The sequence below is a fragment of the Microtus pennsylvanicus genome, chromosome 9 (genome assembly GCF_037038515.1).
Source record: "Microtus pennsylvanicus isolate mMicPen1 chromosome 9, mMicPen1.hap1, whole genome shotgun sequence".
NCBI classification, from domain to species: Eukaryota; Metazoa; Chordata; class Mammalia; order Rodentia; family Cricetidae; genus Microtus; species Microtus pennsylvanicus.
The window spans coordinates 6,960,086-6,984,456 of record NC_134587.1 but is presented as its reverse complement, the minus strand read 5'-3'; the positions used below and the strand labels follow the sequence as shown (position 1 = coordinate 6,984,456).

The 24,371-nt window shown below is 46.4% G+C and overlaps 1 protein-coding gene across 1 annotated transcript; it reads left to right on the top strand.

Annotated features, from left to right (window-relative positions):
• Positions 1-788: 788 nt before the first annotated feature.
• Positions 789-18,552, top strand: Plekha3 (pleckstrin homology domain containing A3). Its single transcript, XM_075984795.1, has 8 exons — positions 789-974; positions 4,517-4,633; positions 7,100-7,255; positions 10,207-10,343; positions 10,753-10,917; positions 13,377-13,420; positions 15,477-15,592; positions 17,626-18,552. Exons 1-8 carry the CDS (start codon positions 935-937, stop codon positions 17,748-17,750), a joined length of 900 nt encoding a protein of 299 aa, XP_075840910.1. The 5' UTR covers positions 789-934; the 3' UTR covers positions 17,751-18,552.
• Positions 18,553-24,371: the final 5,819 nt, after the last annotated feature.

The window sequence follows — 24,371 nt, the reverse complement described above, 5'->3', positions numbered from 1 at the left end:
GTGTGTGTGTGTGTGTGTGTGTGTGTGTGCACGCGCGCGCGGAGTGTAACATGGTCCACGTGTAGAGAGAGGTCTTTCTCTCTTTCCACTACGTGGTTCCCCAGGATGTTGCTTCAGGTCATCAAACTTCCAGAAGCAAGCACTTTTGCCTGGAAGCCTGCAGCCCTAGTTCCATGTTTGGTATGAAGACCCTGAGGGACCACGCCACGCTGTATTTCTTCCGTGTCCCTCGTTGTTTCCCTCCCCTCCCCCCGCTGTAGCCCAGGCTGGCCTGTCATCTTCTCCAGAGTGCTGGGATTACAGGCCCGTGCCAGTGCTGCCAGCTTTTCCTAGGTGATAACAACTTCCTACTTTCCCTGGGTATGAGCCCTGGAAGCAAAAATGAAATGAGCAACCCTTGATTTTATTGAAAAAGATCAGAAGGAGGCGAGGCCTGGGCAGCAGCTCTGGGCAGGGTGACCGGGGAGTTCGGATGCTGGGGAACCGTGGAGCCGGGGAACCGGGGACCGCAAAGCCGCCCCACGAGGGCGCGCAGCGCAGCCTCGGGCACGCGGCCGTCCCGGAGCCCCGCCGCCGGGGAGGGGTTTCGTGGGCCGAGCCGGCCCCTTTCATCCAGGAAGTGAAAGCGACGTCGGGGTCAATGAAAACAAACCGGGAGCCCGGGGGGAAGGAAGGCGGGCGCGCAGGAGGGCAGCGCCGGGGCTCGTGGAGCGGCGGCGGCGGCGGCGGCGGCGGCGGAGCGGGAGGGCCCCGGGGGTCGCCGCGCCGTGCCCGCTGGGGATGTCCACGCCCCACGGTCTCCGAGCAGCACGCGGCTCCCGCCGGCCGGGCCTCTGAGGGTCGCCGGGTCGGGGCGGAGGGCTGCGGGCCCGCGCCTCCGCAGCAGCGCGGCCGGCGCCGGGCCAGGAGGATGCGCGGCGCCGGGCTCTGAAGCATGGAAGGGGTTCTGTACAAGTGGACCAACTATCTCACAGGTACCGGGAGGGCGGCGCGGGGCTGCGAGCCACCTGGTCCTCGGTCAACTCGTCCCAAGCCGAGGGCACTCAGTTCCACTCCCCATCTCCCCACCCCTCCGCACACTGTCCCTCGTGGGACCCATTCCGGACCGCTTCGACGGGGAGTTCGAGTCAGCGCACCATCCCTAGAATGGGACACGCACCTTCGGAAACCTGCCTGGCCCCTTGTGCCTCGGGAACAGTGAACAGTTCCCTCTCACCCTAAGCGTGTCGTTACAGTCTCTTTTCCTTCACGCTCTGTGGACAGCATTTTGTTAATTGATGTGTGTGTGTGTGAAATCATTTAATTTGAAGATATGTTTTCTGTGTTCCTTTGCATTGTCTTACCACTGGTTTGAAAGTCCACTTGTTGAGGTTGTCTGAGTTCATCAAGTGTGCTTTGGGAAGCTGTTCTCAGAGAATTTTCTTAGGGATTGGTTTTCACTGAGGTTTGAGCTTCGGGTAATTGTGAGACATAGAGGAAGAAAGCACATTTCAACACGGTGGAGATATTGGTCACTGTGAGGCGTAGTTGGGAATGTAACAGGTAAAGAGCAGGCAGGTTTCCCTTGTGAGGCAGGTAGAAGAAAAGCTAAGTGTATAGAAATGTCATCATCAGCTGGGAACTGTCCCTGCCTGTGATATTGGAAGTCTGGCTTCTGACAAACGCCTTAAGTCCACATCCTGTGATCTCTGCCATAACCAACGTTTAAAGGCAAGTGTGGTATTCTTTCCGGATCCCGGTTGGCCTAGATCTGGGTGGTTAGCTATTTTGTCCCCAGAGGTACCTTCCAGCTTCTGAATCCCATGATCACACCAAACTAGAGGAGGACTGGCGGCCTTTAGGGAAATTTGGGCAGTCCTCAGATTCTTAGTCCTGAGAACGAGCTGTGTTTAACTTCCTGCCCACTCACTCTGCCCCAAGTATTGTATTGAGCCCGGTAGTCTTTCTCTGATGCTTGCAACTCGCATCCTCCTATCTTGTGGGAATCTGCAGGTAAACCCTGTAAGGGCTAAATGCTTAGTTGTATCTGGCTTGAGCCAGATTTGCCATAGCAAGTGGCTTAATATTTGTAATACAGTGACATTTTCTGCCTCAAGGGGAAAAAATGTGTAAATGACACATTTTTACTAGAAGCAGTAAAACTTTAAGGAGATTCTTTTTGCTAACAGCAAAGATTGCCGGTTGAGGCGTGTTAACTCTGAGGCCCACAGCCTCTCTGGAGAGGCAAACATTTCTGAGTACTCTGTTTTAGGAGCTCATGCCAGAGGAGCATTTTCTGCTTGGTCTGATGCAATGGGCAGTTACTTCCCTGAGTCCTAACTGGAGGGGAAATTTCACTTGGGGTGAAATGTGGCCCTGTGGGGGGTGCCAGCACAAGATGGGGTTTTAGTTTTTAGGGTACAATATAGTTTAGCTTCTAGTAAGCCTTGAAGAGTGGTTGAAGTCTGTTGTTTGGGATGCTTCCATTTTAAAAATGGAAACTTGGCTCTGAGGGGTTTCTCTCTCTTGGGTCAGAAGGATGAGCAGCTGCTGATACTGGCTGGTCTTGAAGGACTTTAGCGTGATGACAGTGTTAATCCTGACTTCCTTTTCTTGGATAGCACACGTTTCTGTAACATGTGATAGTTTGAGAAAACTGCTTGTTACAGTGGAAACTGAAGCAGGAAATAACCTACCAGTCTTTTTACTGTACTATAAAATGTGAACCAGTTAGAGGAAGTTGGATTAAATATTTCTTCAAAAAGGTGTGTGGCGATGACTAGCCGGCTTGTGATTAGATGAAGCCACTCAGCTGTGTGACTTTCTCAGCCTGCAGATTCTGAAGGAATCGCTGTGATCCATTTGTTCTGAAGAGCTGTTGCCTCATAACGATGCAGTCGTGCACATGAACGCTTTCGGGAGCCTTTGTGTTACTGGCCTAGGTGGACCTGAGGTGGAAGACTATATTTTCACCGCCTCTTTATAATTTTCCACGGGGAACTAGTACTGATTCATTCTTTTAGTCACTGTAGACATACATTACAGATTATTTTCATTGTGTTTCCTTGTACATGCTCGGCAAGTGACTCCTCCACAACCATTTTTTTTTAATTTTGACATTCCTTTACATTTTTCTAGACTTTCCTGCGTGAGTACTGTATTTAAATTCCTTTCACCCCACCCTTCTGGTCTTATTTATTTATATTATTTATGTGGCTGTGAGTGAGTGCGGGGGCCCTCCTCAAGCTGGACTCACAGGTGCTTGTGATAGTGGTACTGTCTGCTCTTGGAAAACATGGACTACTGAACGGTTCCGCAGCCTCTGGCCAGAGCGTTCTCATGGTGGCATGTTTCATTTCGACCACTCACACTGTATGGGGACTTAATGATGGAAACAGTGAGGACAGTCATGCGGCTTCCAGCGTGACCGCTGAGTTATCGATTGGTACCCTGCTTGATAAGGGTCCAGGGAACACGAGTTTGGCTTGCAAGAGCAATGTAGGTCCCGTCTTGAGGAAAGCCATTACTGTGGTTACAGCGTTCCTTCGAACCAAGCCTGATAGGTGTGTGCTCTAACTGCCGAGGAAATGTCAGCGAGATGAGTGATTGAAGTCAGTAGCATTTCTGCCTGAGCTGTGGAGCATGGGAGAAGGGGAGGAGCTCTTTCTATAGGGTATCACATCTGCCTTAAAAAAAATGGGGATTTCACTAGCTTTCCCCATCTTCATGGGCATTTGCTTAAAGGCAACATCTTCCATCAGGGAAGGAAGGCTGCATTGGATACCCGAGGCTTGGTCCACTCGTTCAGTCCACTTATTTTGGAGAAAGAATTAAAGACTTCTTGGGATGAAAATATTTACTCTAGGTTAACCACCAAGAATGGTAACAGAACTGGGGCAAAACCTCTGTTTCCGTAGGTTTTTTCCATTACGGCATGAGCAACTTTTTAATCAGAAATGCTTCCAAACCCAATTATTACACACACACACACACACACACACACACACACACACACACACACACACTTTAAGGGGCTGAAGGGGCACTCTCAAGAGGAAAACGCCACACCCAACTTTGTGTGATAAGGCAAAGTCAGAAACAAAACCATTATATAAAATTACTTTTAGGTGACGTGGCATGAATTTCATGTTTAGATTGGATCCCATTCCTCATATATCTCAATGTGTGTATGCAAATCCAAAATCCAGCATCCGAAACGCTGCTGGTTCCAAGCATTCTGGAGAAGAAACACTACACTTCTATACATATACTGGAAAGGGGCAGTTGTTCTGTGCCTGGGTGCAGCTGTGGTTGCGGCTGCATCTTCTGGGTTAAAGAGAAGGTTGCGAGTCAGAACAAAAATAGTCCTTTCTTTATCTATCTAGAGATCTCGGGGCATCTTGGCCAAGTGTTGGCCATTAAAAATTTCACTGTGTGGACGTTACTGGGAGTCCAGAATTAATGGGGCGTGGTGGAAATCAGCTTTCTATGTGGTGAGAATCATTTATTAACCTGCTTTGGTTTCTGGTCTCTCCAGGTTGGCAGCCTCGATGGTTTGTTCTAGATAATGGGATCCTGTCCTACTACGACTCCCAGGATGACGTCTGCAAAGGGAGCAAAGGAAGCATAAAGATGGCCGTGTGTGAGATTAAAGGTAAGGGAGCAGAGGGCTCCACAGCCTGCTCCAGGTGAGGAGAGTAAGTGTCTTCTCACCATCGTCTTCTTTTCAAGTCCTCCCTTTCAGGATCCAAGGATAGCATTTAACACTGTTGAACACAGGTGTGGTATGCCCCCCTTTATAAATGTTTCCTGCTGTTTGACTTGAGAGATCATTTATTGTAGTGCCTAGATGCTTTCATTTCACCCTCCCTGGAAAGATGTCGGAAAGGCTGCTGCTGAGCTCTGTGGCTGAAGCAGGCCTCTCTGTGGGGGTTTTGATAAAGTATGGAGTAGAAGTTAGAAGCTTGGGTTCTTGCTGACTACAGTTGAGCTTGAGCGAACACAAACGGTTTCCTTTTCTTCCAAAAGGGGAAGTAATGGGTCTTGGGGTAATTTTTCTTGGAAAGTTCACAGACCATTATGTGATCCATTCTTGTGTGTGTGGGGAAAGGTGGGTAGAATGAAATCAGATAAAATGATAATGAGGAGATTGAAATTCTTCAAGGAGAACTAAAGGGGAAATAATAGCACCAGAGGAATGAATGTTTAGTCCCCCCCCCCGCCCCCCAGCCTTTTTCATGTCCACCCCTCATCCCCCACAGCTTGAGGGCTTCAGTCTTGCCTGAGGGCTTTTCTCAAAGCCATCAAATACCCGGAGGCGTCCTGTTGTCTTGTGTATTTGCTTATTTGAGATTAATGCAGTGACTACATTTTCACTGGAGTCTACTTTGATGATTTTATGGTAATTCTAAGTAAGATTAGCCAAGGAGGGAAGAAACTTTTCTCCTTCCTTCTTTCCTTCCTTCTTTCCTTCCTCCCTTTTCTTCTTCTCTTCCTCTTTCTTCTTTTCTGCTTTGGGTTCATATTCTTTAGCTATAGTTCTGCCCCTTTATCTTAGTCTCAGACTCCTTAGTAATGCAGCCCCCCCCACCACCACCTCATCTCCTTTTCCTCCTTTGCTTCCTCGTCTTCGTTTTTGTTTTGGGACAGGGTCTCTGTGTGTAGTCTAGACTGGCCTGGCACTAAGTCTTGCTTTCCTCTTCCATGCCGGGATTCTCATCATATAACATTGTCAGCCTGGAGTAGATCATGATGTCTTTGGAGATTTCTCCAGAGTGTACATGCCTGCTGTGTTCTCTGTTCACCCTTTAATTAAGAGTTGTTACTGTTCTGATGGAAAAGCGTCATGGCTGTATAACTTACAGAAACATTTACCAGTATTAGCTTGTCACACGCTCTTTGCTGGGGTCTGTGTAGCTCATTTTTGCTGTGTCCTCATCACTTGGGAACATCCAGAGTGCCGCTGTGTAGGTAGCTTACGAGCCAGGGTAGAAACGCCTGGAAGGAGCACAGTCAGGGAGTGTCCATTTGGCTCTAACAGGTGGTTAGGAGGAAAGAGCGTGCTCTTTTAGGAACTGGGTTCAGGGCCTTCTTGCACTTGCTAGGCAGCTCTTATGAGATCACTTTAGTAGACTTCTATTTGCCCGAGAGGTTTCTTCATAATCATCTTCAGTTTTTGACCCCACCCACCCTGGCTGTAAACTCCCACTTTCCCTTGTACTGGGGAGAGGGTGACTAAGCTCTTTCCCTCCATTACCCTAATAGTGTAGATCTGCCATAATGGACCCAAGGAAAGCGCACCACACATATTAATGAAATGGCAGGAACACATTCCTTAGGGCTGAGGAGGTGGCACCGTGGTGGAGAGCTTGCTTCTCGCATGTCCTCTGCTTGAAAAGTCCCCGTTCAGCTCTTGGTCTGGTTTTCTGAGCTTGGCTGTCTTTTATAGTGATTTGTCACCGTTCTTTGTATCATGAGAGTGAGCTTGCAAATAATGTCCCCCCGCTTGGCTTTTGTTCTGTTAATAGTGTCTTTTGGCGGCCACAATCCCAGCAGATACACATATACACAGGTATGGGAACGTCACGGTAAATGAGTTCGGAGAGAACTGTGTGGGCGTGGTGGCGCATACTTGTGACCCCAGTGCTGGAGAGCGCAGAAGAATGTTTGAGGGTCGCCTAGTTCTTTAGTGCGGTTCAGGCCAGCCTCAGCTACATAGTAAGACCTTGTCACAGGCAGACAGATTAACACGCAAATAAATGCCAAACAAATGAAAATAAAATATCTACTGTAGTGCACCTCCCTGTGTTGAACTTGATATTTCATTTCTCTGAGTAGTGTGTTGGCTTTGGGTTTTTGCGATCTTGTTGTTGTGCCCCCCCTTCCCCCCGCCACGTCTCCTGGAAGTGATGTTTTGGAAACCTAATTTTTAATTTTTTCGCTTCTTCAGATGGCAGCGTTGAAATTCTAGTACGGGTAAAAGTGAGTCGTGTGTTTTGCTGTTGTGTGCTCGCATTGTTTTGGTACCGTTGCCACCTTGGGTGGTAGGGAGAAGGTTGTTTTCATGGTGCTTCTAGGGCTTCTTAGAGAGTGACCCAGATTGTGCTGTGTATCCTCACAGTCCATTCGGCGGACAACACGAGAATGGAGTTGATTATCCCGGGGGAGCAGCATTTCTACATGAAGGCAGTCAACGCGGCCGAGAGACAGAGGTGGCTGGTCGCCCTGGGGAGCTCCAAAGCCTGTCTGACCGACACCAGGACCGCAAAAGAAAAAGGTGATGACAACTTTCTAGGCGTTAGTGAGGCTGTCCTCTCTCGGGAACCAGGAGGAAATTAGTGACGTGGAAGATTTACCTAGATCACCATCACGTGGTAAACCACGGGACAGTCTCAGTTAGGAGAATCACGTGGTAAATCACAGGAAGGTCTCAGGAAAGTCACGTGGTAAACCACGGGAAGGTCTCAGGAGAATCACGTGGTAAACCACGGGAAGGTCTCAGGAGAGTCAGGTGGTAACGCAGCGCTTCAGTCAGCTGATACATTATGAGGTCAGTAAAGTGTTTCCAGGGAAGTTCAGTGGTATGGGAAACTGTGGCTAGCTGGTCATTGAAGAAGCAGGAGGACGAGGACCTAGTTCAGTGCCCAGCGCTCATGTAAAAAGCCAGTCATGGCGGCACGTGTTTATAATCCCAGCCCTGATGAGCTGTAGCTAGGCGGATCCTTGGGCCTCACTGGCCGGCCAGCCTTGCTTAATTTGTGAGCTCTAGGTCAGCGAGAGTCCATCTCAAAAGAGGGGGACACTGATCTGGAGGCTGGCTTGAGCTTGTACTTTGCAAACGTGTATGCATATAAAGAACTTTTAAAAATTAAAGGCAATGAAGGACAAGAAGTAGTTGAAAGATAGGATCAATCCAAATGTCTCTAGATGCCTGATTAATAAACAGATGGGGTTCCTGTACAGTGGAATATTATCATCCTTAGAAGGAAGGGAATTCCAGCACATACCGCAACATGATGACATTACAGACATAGTCTTAGTGAAATAAGCCTGTCTCAAAAAAGAGGAGCATTGATTGCACTCATTTCAAATGCCAAGGATAGCGAGACTTATAAGGACAGGAAGGAGAATGGATACAGGTGGTCATGCACAGGTAGGGTTCTGAAGGAGGAGGAGTTTGAGTTTGAGGCTCGTTGGAGCTATATAATGAGACTTTATTAGTAAGGAAAGAAGAAAAAAAAGAAGGTAAAATAGTGTAGCGCCTACATGGAGGAGAACGAGGTTAGTGTTCGATGGGGACAGAATTTCTGTTGGGAAAAATAAGAATTTATTTAGGCAGACAATGGTCCTGGTTGCGCAGCCTTTGAATGTTCTTAATGCCACTGAACTGTACCCTTCAGAGGATAAATTTGTGCTGTGTGTAATTTGCCATTTTTTTTTTAAAAAAGAGACAGGGGCTGGAGAGATGGCTCAGCGAGTAAAGAGCTTGAGAACTGGAGTGTGGACTCCCAGAATCCACACAGAAGCTGAGTGGGTGTGGCTGCCCGCCCTGTGGATGCGGGAGACCCCAGTGGCAAGCTAGCTAGTTCGACTGGCTGAACGGGATGCTCTGGGTTGAGGGAGAGCAGTCGTGGAGAGGCACCTGACGGCAGCCTCTGGCCTTGACAGCTGTGTAGCGCTAGCTATGCATTCTGCCACACACACGCACAGCATACCCCTTCCCCCAAACAACAACAACAAGGGAACATTCTTAAATTTGCGCAATAATTGATTTAGGTCAGATAGACGGAGTGCTGCTCCTCTCTCATTTTTTTTGTGGGGAAGCAGCTCCCCTGACCTGGCTCAGCCACTTCTGAAAGACCAGCATCTACTATGTAGCTGCTTTTTTTTTTTTTTATTCCCTTGCAACTTTGATTTCTACTTTAAAAGATAATGGCCGGTGAAGAGCTGAGATGCTGGCTGGATGCAGAGTTTGTCCAGAGTCACTGAGGAGAAGCAAGGGAGCACTGCCTTAAGAATTCTGAGGACAGTGAAATATGAGAAGGGAGCCAAAAGGAAGAGAATTAACAGATGCTTCTGTGGAGTGGCTGTTCTTACCTAGAAGCCAGCAATGTCTGTATGCTGAAATACACAGTGAAGCAAACGGGATGGGGGTGATCGGTGGAGAAGCGTTTGTGCTATGTGGGTAGATGAGATACTGTCTTTAATGTATCAGAACTTTAACAGATTGTCAATTTATGTATTAAAAGTAAAAGTAATATCAGAACTGAAAAAAAGTGAATGAGGAGAAGGCAAAGGCTCGTTCACAAAAGTAGAAGCGCAGGTTTCACATGGGAGAGAATGGGGAAGGAGGTGGGCATGCTGGGCATTAAAGCACCCAGTGGTCAGGCTAGAGAGGTGTCTTTGTGGGCAGAGGTGTGTGCACAGGCCGGATGATCTCAGTGCAGTCCCTGAGTCTCAAGGCGGCAGGAGAAACAGCAACTCCTGAGAAAAGTCTTCTACCTCTCCACTTGTTTCTTGACATGTGCATGCGTGTGTAACACACACATACACACACACACACACACACACACTCACACTCCCTCCCTCCCCTCCCCACCCCTAAACAAGACAAAATTAAGTCATTAAATAACCATCATCATGAGTTGTCTATGGAAACCAGCCTATGTAAACTTCGTGGCAAATGTGAGCCTAACAGTTGTCTCCCCTGAATTATGTGAAGGAAAAGAGGAGGTGTTTCTTAGGGTCTTAGGATTCTGCTTCGAAGAGTTCACGTCTCCAGCTGTAACAATCTGTGTGTGTTACCTCCGTGTATGAGCATGTTCGCATGCGCTTGTGTGTGCATGCATGTGTGTGTGTGCGTGTGCCTGCATGCTGTATGTGGGGACATGTACATGTGGAGGCCAGAGGCTTATGCTGGAAATCCCTCTTAGTTGTTCACCATCTTATTTTTCTAACAGAGACTTCAGCTGAACCCAGAGCTTTTAATAATAGGGGTACACTAGCTGAGCAGCAAGCCCCAAGGATCCTTCCCAGTGTGAGGATTACTGGGTGCAACTGTTTGACGTTTTAGAGATCCAACTTAGGTCCTCACATTTATGTAGGAAGCGTATTGTTGACTGAGCCATTTCCTTAGGCTCCGTTGTCTGCTTTTAAAACGTTTGTTGTGTTATGTTACCAAAGAATATGAAAATGACCTCATTGGAGATTTATACATGTTCCTTTTAGAGATAAGTGAGACCAGTGAATCTCTGAAAACCAAAATGTCTGAACTTCGCCTCTACTGTGACCTCCTAATGCAGCAGGTTCATACCATCCAGGAATTTGTTCACCGTGACGAGAGTCGCTCATCTCCCAGCGTAGAGGTACTGCAAAAAGGACTCGTTTGCTTGGGATCCGGCTGTGCTGTGTACTGCCCAGGGGCATCCCGAGCCACTTCATAGGATGACAGAATCCTCGCTTCCTGCCGTAAGCTCTGCGGGGCTTTCCGAATTCTGTCTGTGTGCTAGAGGCAAGCTTCCAAGCAGCTCTTGTCTCCAGGGAGTCAAGGCCTGTCTCTGCAGCTCCTCAGGAGCTTGGAGATGAGGTTCGGGAAGGAGCATTATGGCCTGCGTTCTCTGGGTCAGTTGAGCCAGTACAGTAGATAACTTTGGGTTTGTTTTCTCTTTTAGTGATGAGTCTCAGCTTTCATTAATTTTCTCACTGGATTCTCAGGATGTGCCCGATTTCATGGTTGAGTATGAGTCTTCTCAGTCTTTATTTGTCGTTTTTCAGAACATGAATGAAGCCTCTTCCTTGCTCAGTGCCACCTGTAACACATTCATCACCACCCTTGAGGACTGTGTGAAGATAGCCAATGCCAAGTTTAAACCTGAGATGTTTCAGCTGCCTCATCCCGACCCCCTGGTTTCTCCTGTGTCGCCTTCTCCTGTTCAGATGGTGGGAACTTCTTGTTTTTCTTCTAGGAATATGAATACACATATACGTTAAATATAAATTAATTATTTTGTGTTGTGGGGGGGTAGTGCACATATAGATTGGAGTTCATTGTCGGGTATGTCCTGTTGTTCTCTTTCTAGCTTCGTTTTTGAGACAGGGTCTCACTGAACCTGAAGCTCATCCGTAGTCTAGACTGCTGAGCTCTGGGCCTCGGTCTGCCTTCCCTGTAGTTGTGGATGTCCATCACCACGCCTGCAGTCTCCTTCCCCGTGTGTGGTGCAGGGGTCCACCACACCTGTCTCCTTCCCCGTGTGTGGTACCATGCATGGCTTTTATTTGAGGGCCTATGTTCTGAACTCCAATCTTTAGTGGCAGGCACTTTACCAACAAAGCAGTCTCAGCCTCTCTTCCATTGTTACCTGACTCTTTTTTCTTTTCTTTGTAAGGGTGGGAATGGAAAGTGTTAGTGGGGGCGGGGGCGTAGTCCTTAGGTTGCACTGCTTTTGTCTGTGCTGGTGATGGGTCCTCTCAGCTGAGGAACTCAGCGTGTGTGGTCATACCTTGGTCTCTCCACTTTGAAGGGCCTGAGGATGGCCTGCCCTGCCACTCTTGTGTGTCCGGGAAGCGTTGTGTACAGTGCAGTGTGTGTTGTCACAGAGGAAGTGAGGCGTTCGTGTCTGCTTGCTGAGAGCCTTGTCGTGGAGTGATGTTTGACTCTCGGAGGGTACTATCACACAGCGCTCGACACCTCCAGTGGGAGCTGTTCTACAGTTAGCATTTGTATTTGATTCTCTGAGTAGGCAAGTGCCTAAACTGCTCTGGCCCTTTCTCCGTGAAACGTCTTCTGTGTCAGAAGGTCGCTGTGAAGGAGCTGAGCCTCTTAGTGGTAGGTGCTTCATGTCTGCGTCTTGATCAGTCTGCACGCCGAGAACTCTTGGCTGGGGGTGGTGAGCTCCCTGTGCTTTTCCGGCTCCCAAGTCTGCTCTGGCACACTGTGAAGAGCCTGAGGTGAAGTCAGGTTCCTTGGAGAATGCTTAGGAGCCTGTGTGTGGGAGGAGGCATGCCCCTGGCTGTGTTTCCACCGGTACCGGCTGATCACATGTGAGAAGAGGGCCCAGCTCACTCCTGTGTTCTCCCACCCACCCCAGCATTTTTGGTTGCGGAGCATTTCCTACATTTATTTAAGTCTCGTCTTCATCAATGAAGGATGGACTCCTAGTGTCCATGAAGTATTTTGGTCAGATGAACTGGGGAAGTTTCTGTTGATTTTGGATGAGGTTTTTCTGTCTCTATCTAGCAAAGAGCCTTTGCTATAATGTCTCTCCTATGCTGAGCATACTGTAGGGGCCAGAAGTAGGGTCTCAGATCCCCTGGGAGCTGGGTGACAGGTGGGTGTGAGCTACTCGGCGTGGGCTCTAAGAAGCAAACTCGGGTCCTGTCTGTGAAGCTGCATTCACAGGGGCTGCTGAGCCGTCTCCCCAGTCCTGGGAGGGTGACCAGCTCTAAGGGGAGGGACCGTGAAAGGGTGTGTCAGTGTCCAGCTGCATCTTATGCCATCCTTGGAGCTTGGACGAGAAACATGTTGTCACTTCAACTGGGACTTGGCAGCTGGCAGCCAAAGTTGCCCATTGAGAAGGCATTCATACAGCAGGTTAGGTGTGGGCCCGTGTGTATAAAGAATGTCTTTAGCGTAGACAGCTTCTCTGTCCCCTCATTAAGCTGAAATAACCGTTGGACTTGTATTGCCCTCTACTTTCTGGCGGGCAAATTGGATCTTCTAAATTATGTTTTGTGTTGACAATATTTATTATCGTCCTGCTCAAGCGGATGTTTCCCCCTCTTTAAACATGACGTCATTCTGTTTTAGAGTTTCGAGACTTGGACTTGCCTGTGCATGGTGGGTGAACATCACTGAGCCTCCATCCGTAGCCCTTCCGTTGTTTAAATGCTTTAGAAGCCTATTTGAGGTTTCAGGTTTTCTGAGTTCTTTAAAGACTAGATGCACTAATGTCGCTTTCCGTGAAAACTGTCCTGACACACATCCATGTGGAAGCTGCCTGGGAGAAGCTTTGCTGCCAGGTTCTGCTTGTGCCCTCTACAAAGTGGAGAAAAAGACATTGGTTCAGACTGTTTTCTGATTTGCTAGGTACTCCTTTTATTATTAAAAATGACGTAGGTTAGTTCTATACATACTATTATTTATACTTTACCATTATGTAACACACATAAATAATTAGAAGCTTAGTATTTTTTGGTACGTCTTGAGAAATTTTCAGTTAATAGTTATTAGGGAGAAAGTTTGACATGTTCAGATTGTCACTTGTCTGGAGAAGATAAGTGTCTTTTCTGAGCGTCTGCTTCTCTGAGTCAATTTATGTTAGTTATGATAATAAATTGGAGGTGTGTTATTCTCTTTGACTAAACATTAAGCTGTCTTTTCTTCTCTCTTATATTTCTAGATGAAGCGTTCTGCCAGCCACCCTGGTTCCTGCAGTTCAGAGAGGTAGATTAACCATTTCTTCTGACTAAATGCTGTCTGGATAACGCCCCCATGGGGGGTCTTCAGGCCCAGGCCAGCCATTGTGGATGCCAGCTCTGTGGAGTAGGCTGGTTTGGCTTTGTTTCTCACAGCAGCTTTGTGTGTATTGCTTAGCTCTTGTATCCGGGACCGGCCTCAGAAAGGGCCGAGGAAAGGAAACTCACATGTGAGAATTAACCCGAAGGTGCTGCCATGCCGGCTGCCGTGGCTTCTCAGGTTTTTGAAATATATCAAGAAGTATGGGTCATACTTCTTCGAGAAGAAGGCTGAGCAGACAAATGTACTTGTCACCAAGCAATAGATTTTGTTTAAAAAGTAATGAAATATATCAAGTGGCTAGAGAGAAATTTGTATTCAAGTGTCCACAACTGAGGACATTTTATCTCAGTTTTTAAAAATGTGTTTATTTATTATATATACAGTATTCTGCCTGCATATATGCATGCACGCGGGAAGCGGGGAGCAGATTTCATTATGAATGGGTGTGGCCACCATGTGGATGCTTGGAATTGAACTCAGGACGTTTGGATGAACAGCCAGTGTTCTTCACCACTGAGCTATCTCTTATCTCAGCTTTTTATAGTGTCATATATTCATGCTAGGCTGTTACTAAGACCTCACTGAAAGGAAGGAAGCCATATTCCCATCAATACTGTATAAAGTTCACCTTCCAGGTGGGTCCTGCCAGTGTCCAGGCTATTATTGGGCGCTCTGCATGTCACGAGGTGTGCGTTCTCAGTGGCTGGGCTCGCCCTCTTCTGTTCTCTGGAAAGTGATGAAATTAGTTCTTTGGCATGTTTCTCTAGGCTGACTATTAAGTATTGAGCCTTGCTATTGTTTCGTCTTTTTCTCTGGCAATTACATAATCCTTGTTGAGTGATCTGTGCAGAGGAAGCAGCCAGTAATTTTTATATGCCCGGCCGCAGGGTATAAAACATCTTCACAGCTGGACTTTACAGAACGGTAGAAGCTAAGTCATCTGACAGTGAACATATTTTGATGATAGAACGGTTTCTATTTTATCCCTTCCCACCTTGGACAATAAGTTGCTAGATAATATTTCCCTTTGCTGTGTCAAGGTTGTGCAGCAGTGTTGAGCGATCATGAAGCAGAAGCAGAAGTGCCCTTAGGTGGTGGTGGTTTGTGTCTGTGCTTGCAGGTCTAGACTGTATTCTTATCGGAGCCAGTGCTCTTAACTGCAGAGCCATGTCTCCAGCTCTGAGTTTTAAAAACTGTTTTGTTTTTGTTTTGGTAACAGGGCCATATGTAGCACAGGCTGGTCTCAAACTGGGCATAATCCAGCATGCCTAATCCTAATCCTCCTGCCACCAGGCCTGGTTTATGCAGTGCAGGGTTCAAACTCAGGGCTTTGTGCATGCTACATATACACCTTACCAACTCAGCTACATACTTAGCCCTGAAAAATGTTTTATTTTGGGTTTTTTTCCCCCTAGCTTCCAGTTCTCCATTTTAGTCTTCTGTTTTTTCCTTCAGTGAGTTTATATTGCTAAACTTTCTGGCATCCCCTTCAGTCTGCTCTTTCCATTAGTTAAAGGTTGACATTAGCTATATGCATTTGTGAAACCTGTGAAAATTCTCCAATATATGCAGCACACCTCTGTCTGCTGTCTCACCGGACCCTCTTCCTAGAAGGATATCTCTGTTAGGACAGGGCCTCTGAGTTCCTGCCTGCATTCCAGGCAGACCCACTTGTCCTCACGTGTCCCTTCTAAATGAGTGGCATGTTGCTCACATAAGGGATTAAGCCTCAGAGGAGTTTCTCACTTGGTTTTTTGAGACAGGGTTTCTTTTTGTAGCTTGGGCTATCCTGGAACTCACTTTGTAGACCATGCTGGTCTCAAGCTCACAGAGATCCTCCTGCCTCTGCCTCCAAAGTGCTGGGATTATAGGCATGCCCACCATGCTTGGCCTTGAAGAGAAGCCATTTAAAGTCCCGGTCAAGAAAGGGTCTGTCTATTATTTGATGCCCATAGCTTAACACTTTTTATTTCATATGCAGGAATAGCTGCTCCATCAGAGACGCAGCCTCTGCCCTTCACCGACTTCCTCAGCGCCGCCGCAGAACCTACTCGGACACAGACTCTTGTAATGATGCCCCCCCTGAAGACCCAGAGAGTGAGTTCCACACCTTCTGTCTCCTCAGCCACTTCAGCAAAACTGCCCCAGGTTCTTGTAGTTCCTGGGACTGAAATACACAGTCACTGGAGCACTGTACATTGCTTTTAGGTGAATTCCTCAGAGGGACGTGAGCCCCCCACAGCTCACAGGTGCTCACGGGTTCTCTCCCCAATAGCTTTGTTATTCTGTTTATTCAGTTCAGAGGACCTGAAGATCTTTGGTAGATACTTTATCTTAGAGACATTTTTATTGACTATGTCTTTATTATTACCACGTGTTTCCATTTTAAAGTATTGTAGAAAAATCATTAATTGCAGATAGACTTCTAGAGTAAATAAAAGTTGAAAATCAGAAAATACGGCTATGTTACATTGTTTATCTGCCTTAAAATGGCTAAAGAAAGCAACCTGTGTGGTTATGACAACCCTGATTCCTGTACCTCTTCTCCCTAGCGTCGGAGGCAGCAGACTGACCTTTCAGGAGAGTCTAGGGGTTTCTGTTAAGATTGTGTTTACCTCAAAGGAGCCAGAGCTTTCCCAGTGTGTCAGGATATGCCACATTTGATCGCAAGGACCATGGTTTCCAGGGAACACAAATGTCGTGCTACACTTACTTCTCAGTGACTGGACTGTCACCTGTTGAGAGTCCTTACCTCCCATGGAGAGTTCACTGGATGTCAGATGACACAGGAAGTGGTGGTTAGGTCCTCCAGAGAGCCACGTCATCGAGTGGGAGGAGCCAGCGGAGCTGCCTTTGTGGTTCTGAGTAGATTGAAAACCGTAGCATCCTAAGCAGGCTCTGTTGGAGGAAGATGCCCTGTGGATGCCAGTGCAGCTGGCTCCAAACAAAACCGTTGGCCGCTTGCAGATACATTTTTGAATTATTTACCTTTTCATCTTTTAATGTATTTGTGTGTGAAGTGTGTAGATTGATGTGGGGGGGGCACAGTTGAGCTGGTAATCTTCTGTTACTCTTTGCTTCCTTTCTTTTTGGGGGGAAGGGGACATGTTTTAAGACAGGGTTTCTCTGTGTAGCCCTGACTGTCCTGAACTCACTCTGTAGACCAGGTTGGCTTCCAACTCAGAGATCGCCCTGCCTCTGCCTCCCTGCTGGGATTAAAGGCAGGTGCTACCTTGCTGGGCTTTTGCTTTGTTTTTGAGGCCGGGCCTCTAATCCAACCCAGATCTAACAAATACGGCTCGTTTCAGTAGCCAGCTGGTTCTTCTTGCTTATGAAGCAAGCCTTCACCACCAAGCCATTTCCTTAGCCAATTTTTATTTTTGTATAACTCTGGCTGGCTTGTAAGCTGTCATGTAGATGACCCTAACCTTGAACTTTTGGTGATTCTCCTGCTCTACCTCCCCAGTGTTGGGATTACAGGCAGGAGCTACTATACTTGACTTGTTTTCAGATATTTAGAAGGCAAAGACATTCATTCACAAACTTAGTTGTTCGGAGTGTTTCAAACATGTCACACATCCATTCACACAGGTATATGTATGCCTCAGTTTACCATAAAGCCTCTGCATTGGCAGGATCAGAAGTATCATTCTTAAATTTCTTTCTGTTTAATGGTTTAGTTCAAAGCAGAGAATTTACATTTTACCATATTAGTATATTAGTATTAAGTATATTGCAATCATCAGTTGACAATTTTTTTTTTTTTTGAGACAGTATTGTGTAGCCCAGGTTGGTCTTGAACTCTATGCATTGGAGGCTGACTGAATTCCTGATCTTCCTGCCTCTACCTCCTGACTGCTGGGATCACAGGCACTCACACCATGCCTGATTTATTCTGTGATGGGGCTTGAACCCAGGGCCTCCTGAGTGTTGTTTGCCTCTGATCTCCCAGTCTGGTCCAGCCGAAAGTTTTTACGTGACAATACTCTTCTTGTGGGGTGTTTGGTGAGTTTCTTTATCAGATGAACAAAGAGTAGTAGAATTATTTCTCCTACAGACCTGAGACGTTTCACGGAGGCCCAGAGTCAGCATTGCTTAGATGTTTAACTTCCTGCTCCCTTTTTCCCTAGGACCTCTTCACTGTTCAGGAAACACACTTAACGGAGATTTGGCATCAGCAACCATTCCTGAAGAAAACAGACTTCTGGCCAAGACACAATCTGATTCTGAAGAACCTCTTCCACCCTTCTCCTGAGGAAATGGACAAGTCCAGCCTCCTCTGAGTGTTGCTATGCAAAAGTTGCTGTAATTAAACTCGTTCTGGGGTCGCGTCCCCTCTCCTTAGGATTTCTCTGCACTTTATAGAATATTGTAAACAAACAACCCACATACTTTTGAAGTGTATTTTATCTTTCTATAGTTTACTTGTAAGAGTATTTTCCTAATAACTTCACAGTATGAATGTGCATCTTTTTTTTTGTAAAAAAAATAAACAAATGATGGTGTAGCATTTTGACATCCGTAAGGACAAATGTAGATATTTTTCTAAAAAACTGTGAGGGACTGACAGCTCGTTCAGTGTGTATCGTAGTATATAAACATGAGATCTCGCCGCTTTGGTGTGACAGAAATGTGATAGTTGTAACTTGTGCCATGGACCAGAAGGTCACTTCACTCCCACTTCAAATTAATTACCATAGCAGCTTGATGCTGATTGGATCACAGTCCTTTAAGCAAAAAAGAAAACATGTAATAGTCTAAAGGTCTTTAGCCCAAATACCGTGACATATTGAACATTTAAAAAAATAACCAGACTCCGTTGTCCTTCGTATGTGAAGTTGAGACTTGATTTGTCAATACCAAACATCAGGTTACAGTGTTCAATTTTTACTTATTTATTTTCTTACTGCATCAAAAGATGATTATGTCCTAATGTTTATGATCTCCCCGATTTAAAATGTATATGATTGTTGTTCTTTACATTGTTCTAAGAGAGGCAAGTGTCTCAGTGACCTTGTTCACGTACACCAGAGAAATAAATGGCTTTCAGTGCAAGAGGAATTTAGTGCTTTTTTTAAAAAAGAGGCATTAAGCTGCTGTTGTCGGGTACGCTCTGTGGCTCTTTGGCGTATCTAGAGACATTTTTAATTTATGAATATTTATATAAAGAGTAATCCTGTCAAGACGACTGTTCTATATCACTTGAGAATGGCATTATTTAATTAAAGAACAATTTGCATTTTTGGTAGTGCCTGTCATATGTATTGTCAGTGTTTGCCCTGTGATTTGTTTCTCTTTTAAGTCACTTTGGGGTAATGGTCTCAGCCCAGAGCTTGAACGAACAGCACTTTAACAAAAATTGGCTTCGTGTTTTTAAATTAGGCAGGCATATTTAATAGATACGTGGTTTTCACATTCAGATTCGTCACCTGATACATTGTATCTTTTACACTCATCGGATAGTCTGTCTAGTCTTTATTAAATGCCTTTAGTGTTCTATTGGTGTTTGTCTCAGTGTTCAGGCCTAAAGGTGAATATACATCAACCATAGGTTTATCTTCTTCTATAGCCTATTAGTTTAGATGGTAGCCAAATATTTAGTATTTGATATTTACTAAGCTAAGTCTGAACTTTTCCCTAAGCTTAAAATGATTATGTATATATTAGTATGTTTTTATATAAACTGCTTCTGAGAGTGCATGTCGTTTTAAATAGCAGACGGGTCGTTAGAGCATTCTGTGCAGTGGGCCAGCCTGCTCACCACTGGCATTTCATGTGTTCAATTTGGAAAGATTTGGTAATGTAGTAAGTTTCATATTGAATGGATAGCCAGTTTTCGTTTTTGTTTTTTTTTTCTTTTTCTTTTTAAAAACCATACGGCGGGGAGGGGAGGCGAGAGGGGAGACATGAGACCAAACCATATGAACTTGCAGACCAGGTGCTACTGCTAGTTTTTCAGGTGGGTGTTAGCCCCCTTATGGCGATAGGTTTATAATCAAAGTACTAGAATAAACTTTCGACCTCATAGAAAACTAGAAAATTCCATTTTCTATTGCTTTACCCCAGTAGCCAAATTTGTGAATGATTTTCTTGTAAATATTTTAAAAATAAAATGCAGTCGTTCTTAGCTTACATTCTGCCCCTCCACATAGACACAGACACTTGCTGCAGGAGCTTTGGTAGCCGCTGAAATCGTGACTTTGGCGTCCTTTGTCCTTGCCTCCTGTATTTGTGCAATGAGTTTTTCAGGGTATATATCTTGATCTGTATGTAGTTGTTGAATTTCTTCTTTTTTCTTTGTAGTTCTTGTTGTGTTGCTCAGACTAAACTTTTGTCTCCTAGACTCCAGGGTTCCTCCTGCCTCCTCTCCAGGTTATCTGGGACTATGGATGACCACCACGGGCCCAGCTTCTGTCAAGGTTTTAATCCATGAATTAGCAGCATGGTGTATATTATGAAGCTTAAAGGAATCTTACATTTTGAGGATGAGTTGTGCCTGACTTTTCTGGATTTTAAGAAGACAATTAGTCAGGACCCATCCTGTAAGAACTTTGGCTTCTTGGTCATGGATTGTTTTGTTTTGTTTTTTTTTTTGTTTTTTTTTTTTGGTTTTTCGAGACAGGGTTTCTCTGTGGCTTTGGAGCCTGTCCTGGAACTAGCTCTTGTAGACCAGGCTGGTCTCTAACTCACAGAGATCCACCTGCCTCTGCCTCCCGAGTGCTGGGATTAAAGGCGTGCGCCACCACCGCCCGGCCTGGATTGTTTTTCTTGCTGAAGTCTAGGGCATGGATATTGACACACGTGGAGACCCTTGACTTCTAAGCCAAACGAGTGCTTGCTTTCTGTTCCTGGTAGCTGTTCCCTCTGTGTCTGCAGAGCTTCCGAGATGAGTGGGATCTTGAGAATTGTCCTGTAAACCTGAATTTTGTTACGTCGTCCTAGCGACAAAACACCGTGACCAGAAGCAATTTGGGGGAGGGAAAGGGTTTATTTAGCTTATGTATGCTTCCACACCACTGTAATTATTGAAGGAAGTCAGGACAGGAGCTCAAACAGAACAGGAACATGGAGGCAGGAGCTGATGTGGAGGCCCTGAAGGTGTGCTGCTGACTGGCTTGCTTGTTCCCATGCCTTGCTCAGCTTTCTTTCTTACAGAACCCAGGAACACTAGCCCAGGGATGGCACCACCAACCACGGGCTGGACCCTCCCCCATCACTACAGCTGGATCTTGTGGAGATATTTTCTCCATTGTGGTTCCCTCCTTTCAGGTGACTCTAGTTTCTGTTAAGTTGACATAAAACAAGTCAGGACAATTGTGTTGGGTTGTTTCCCCAGTCAGGACAAGTCCAGAAGTAGATTCTTAGTTTGGAATGGTGTCTACAAGAAACCTCCATTACCATGGCAACACCCTACCATAAACATTCTGAGGACTCTTGGGAGGCCATTCCCTCAAGTCAGCCCTCAGGCAGGACGTTTTGTCAGGATACCCGAGGGCTAGAAAAGTGTGTTTTGTTTTTACTTTAGGACCCAGTGACAGTTTCTAGAAAACGCTCACCTTTGCTGCTGCCTCCACCTTGACTACTGGGTCAGGTAAGCGCCCTGTTTCCTGACTCTAGATGCCAGTGGAAATTCAGTGTTTGTGTTTCTAGCCTGAGAGAATGATGGGTTGGCTGTACTGCAAATGAGGCTTTTTAAAAGAATTGTTTTGTTTTGTTTGCTGTTGTCTCTGTTTTAGAACAGTGACCTTTAAAATGGAACAGAGCCCAAGGACTGTCTCTTACCCTTATGGGCCTGGCTTCTGAAGATCCAGGCCCAGCTCACTGAGTGACTTTGGGCATTGTGCTGGCTGGCTCTTGTCAGCTCACTTAAACTAGAGTCTCCTGGGAAGAGGTGCCTCAGGTGAGGGATTGCCTCCATTAGGTTGGCCTGTGGCCATAGCTGAGGAGCGTTTTCTTGATTAGTGGATGAGGTAGGAGGACCCAGCTCGCTGTAGGCGGAGCCATCCTTAGGTGCAGGTGGTCCTGGGTTGTTTGAGAAAGCAAGCTGAGAAAGAAAGCTACAGGCATGGAGCCAGTAAGCAGCCTTCTTCAGCCGTCCGCTTCAGTTCCTGCCTCAAGCTCCTGCTCGACCGGACACCGCTGGACGGGTTGTAATCAGGAACCGTAAGTGAAACAGATCCTTTCTTGCCCGAAGTTGGTTTTGGTCAGTGTTTTATCACCGCGAGCTGCAACAAAAATGTCAGTCACTGGATTTCCGTGGTCTTCCGCTTCCAGCCTTCTCTCTATAGGTATCTCTGTTGACTGTGCTCTCCTTAAGGGGACTTTGTTTATATCGACAGAGCGGTTCAGCTTCTTGTGTGCTTGCTAGTCAGCTGGGTCTCTTGTGCCTCCTTCCTCCACACCAATGTTCTACGGAGGGAAGTGGGAGTGGGGGGCGGGGATAACTAACACTCACGGACGTGAATCAAGTGTTGCAGCTGGTTGGGCCGCTAGTAGGGCCTTTATTCCTCACCTGATGAGAACCTCCAGGCTGATGGTGGTGTTTTGTGAGCTGGCAGCTGCCAAGGAGAAGCTGACTTCTGTCATACACAACAGTTTTAGGAAAGCATTCTGACCTGGGTTTGTCTAAGGCTGTTTGGTACCAAGACTCCCGTGAGGACACTGGAGTTGTCCCCTTTAAATCAAAGAAGTTGTATCTATTTGATCCCTAGCAAGAAACCTTAGCCCTTCAGGCTCCCTTGGTTCTGGAACTCCTGGTTTGGGAGGGGCCTTACACAAGGTGTATTAACAGCCTTTCCCAACTGCATAAGAAAAGGGAATTCAGAGCACCAGGTCCCTCATAGGGGTTCCAGGGCACTTCCTCTGCTTCAGGAAGAATCATGTAGGGATTTCTCTGTTAGCAGACATCCTGAGAAACGGAGGAAACACTCAGGAACACTCAAAGGCATAAAACCAAGCCTTTGTAATCTGCTTTGGGATGCAGCTTCCTGGAACATCCTATGTCCATGTCCTGTTACCCAGCAGACCGCTTTCTCCCGATGCAAGGAAACTGGACTTTAGTAGTTGGACTTCCTTGTCAGACATTCTCGAGCCCCCAGCCCCCAAGTAATGACACAGAGACTTATTATTAATTATGAAAGCTTGGCCTTTGTCTTAGGCTTGTTCCCAACTAGCCTTTATGACTTAAATCAACCAGATTCTATTAATCTACGTCTTGCCATGTGGCTTTTTACCTCTCCTTGCTGTTGGTGCTTGTGCGCCTAGATTCTTCTCCAGTTCCTCTCTCTCCCTAGAAGTCCAGCCTTTTTTCGCCTGCCTAGCTGTTGACCATTTAGCTCTTTATTAAACCAATCAGGTGTTTTAGCTAAGTTAAAACAGTGGCACATCTTCACACAATGTGATAAAGTATCCGGCAACAGACTTCGACAGTTTTCATAAAATCATATTTGGTGCTCATATTTCCTTTATCTTCCTAGAGCATAGTCTCAAAACATTTCTTACTGGGTTTGGTGGCCATGGGAATGGTCATCTGACTTTTTAGTTGCCCGTTTCTGGTTATCTGCTTCCCTACTGCCTTGTGTGTCTGTTCTATAACCCATTACTATTGGACAGAGAAGACCCATATTTTGAAAGGCTCCATCAAAATGTTTCTATGAAACTGTATTTGCCGGCCGTTTCTACTGTGACAAGTTGAATTTTGACTCTTCTCCAAGATATATTGGATTCTCAACTTTCAGGACTTCTAGATGTGATCTTACTTGAGATAGGGTCTTTGGCGAGAGCGAGTGAAGTTAAGATGGAGCCTAATCCAGCATGGCTGGGGCTCTAAAGGGGAGAAACTGGGAGAGAGGCGTGTATGAGCTGAGAGGCCTGGAGCAGGTCAGGACAAACCTGCACACACGTAATTTTGGAAATCTAGTCTCCAGATCTGAGTTTCTTTTGTGCAAGCCACTCACTGGTCCTTGTTTGCAACAGCCTCAGCAAAACGATGCATTTGTCGGTGAGACCTAGGGTAGCTTCCCTCTCCTCCATGGTGGCCCCTACTTAAGAACTATTGCTAGTACATCTTGGGTGCCATGCTAAGCGCTGCTATAGGAACTTTACTTGTAACTTGCCTAATATTGCCATCAATATCGAGAGTGCTGTTCCCATCTTATGGATGAGAACACAAAGGGTTGGTGAAGTTCAATAACCAGCCCCAACTTCAACAACTTAGTTAATAGATCCTAGATCTGAGGTTCGCATGCAGGTCACCTCCCACATCTTGAATGCAGACGTGTGATTTCAACATATTTTGCTCAGTGTGTAACCAGGGTGTGGGTTATAAAATAGGAAGAGATAAAGAATGGGCAGGATGAATGCAGCCAGTAAGGTTTGGGGATTGAATGGACTGGAATCTGGGAGAGCTATACATACACACACACATACATTCTCCTGGTCTCTGTTGCTCCCTGTCAATGGGAATGGGGAGAGGGAAGCTAAATCACACTTGGAAATGAAGCAGTGGCGTTGAGGAACCAGGGACCATTTCTCATCATTAACGTTGGGAGGGCTGGCAGCAGCAATACCAGCCACCTCGGTGAGAGGCACTGATTGCAGAGGAGCTGAGGACAGAGTCCCGCCTCTGTCTCCCAGAACAGTCTCCTCTTGGTACTCAGCAGCAGCTCCCATGGCTCAGCCGGGAGTTTCCACTGAGGAGAAAAAGGCAGCAAGCTCAGGCCTTGGCTTCGGTACCCAACTCCTTCTCATGAGAGCTGTGCTGCTCTCCCCTGCCTTCCCCTGCTCTCCCCGCCCTCCCCTGCCTTCCCCTGCCCTAGGCACCCCTAGACTCAGAAGCTGACAGGGCAAATTCAGTCATCGTAGACTGTTGGTGACA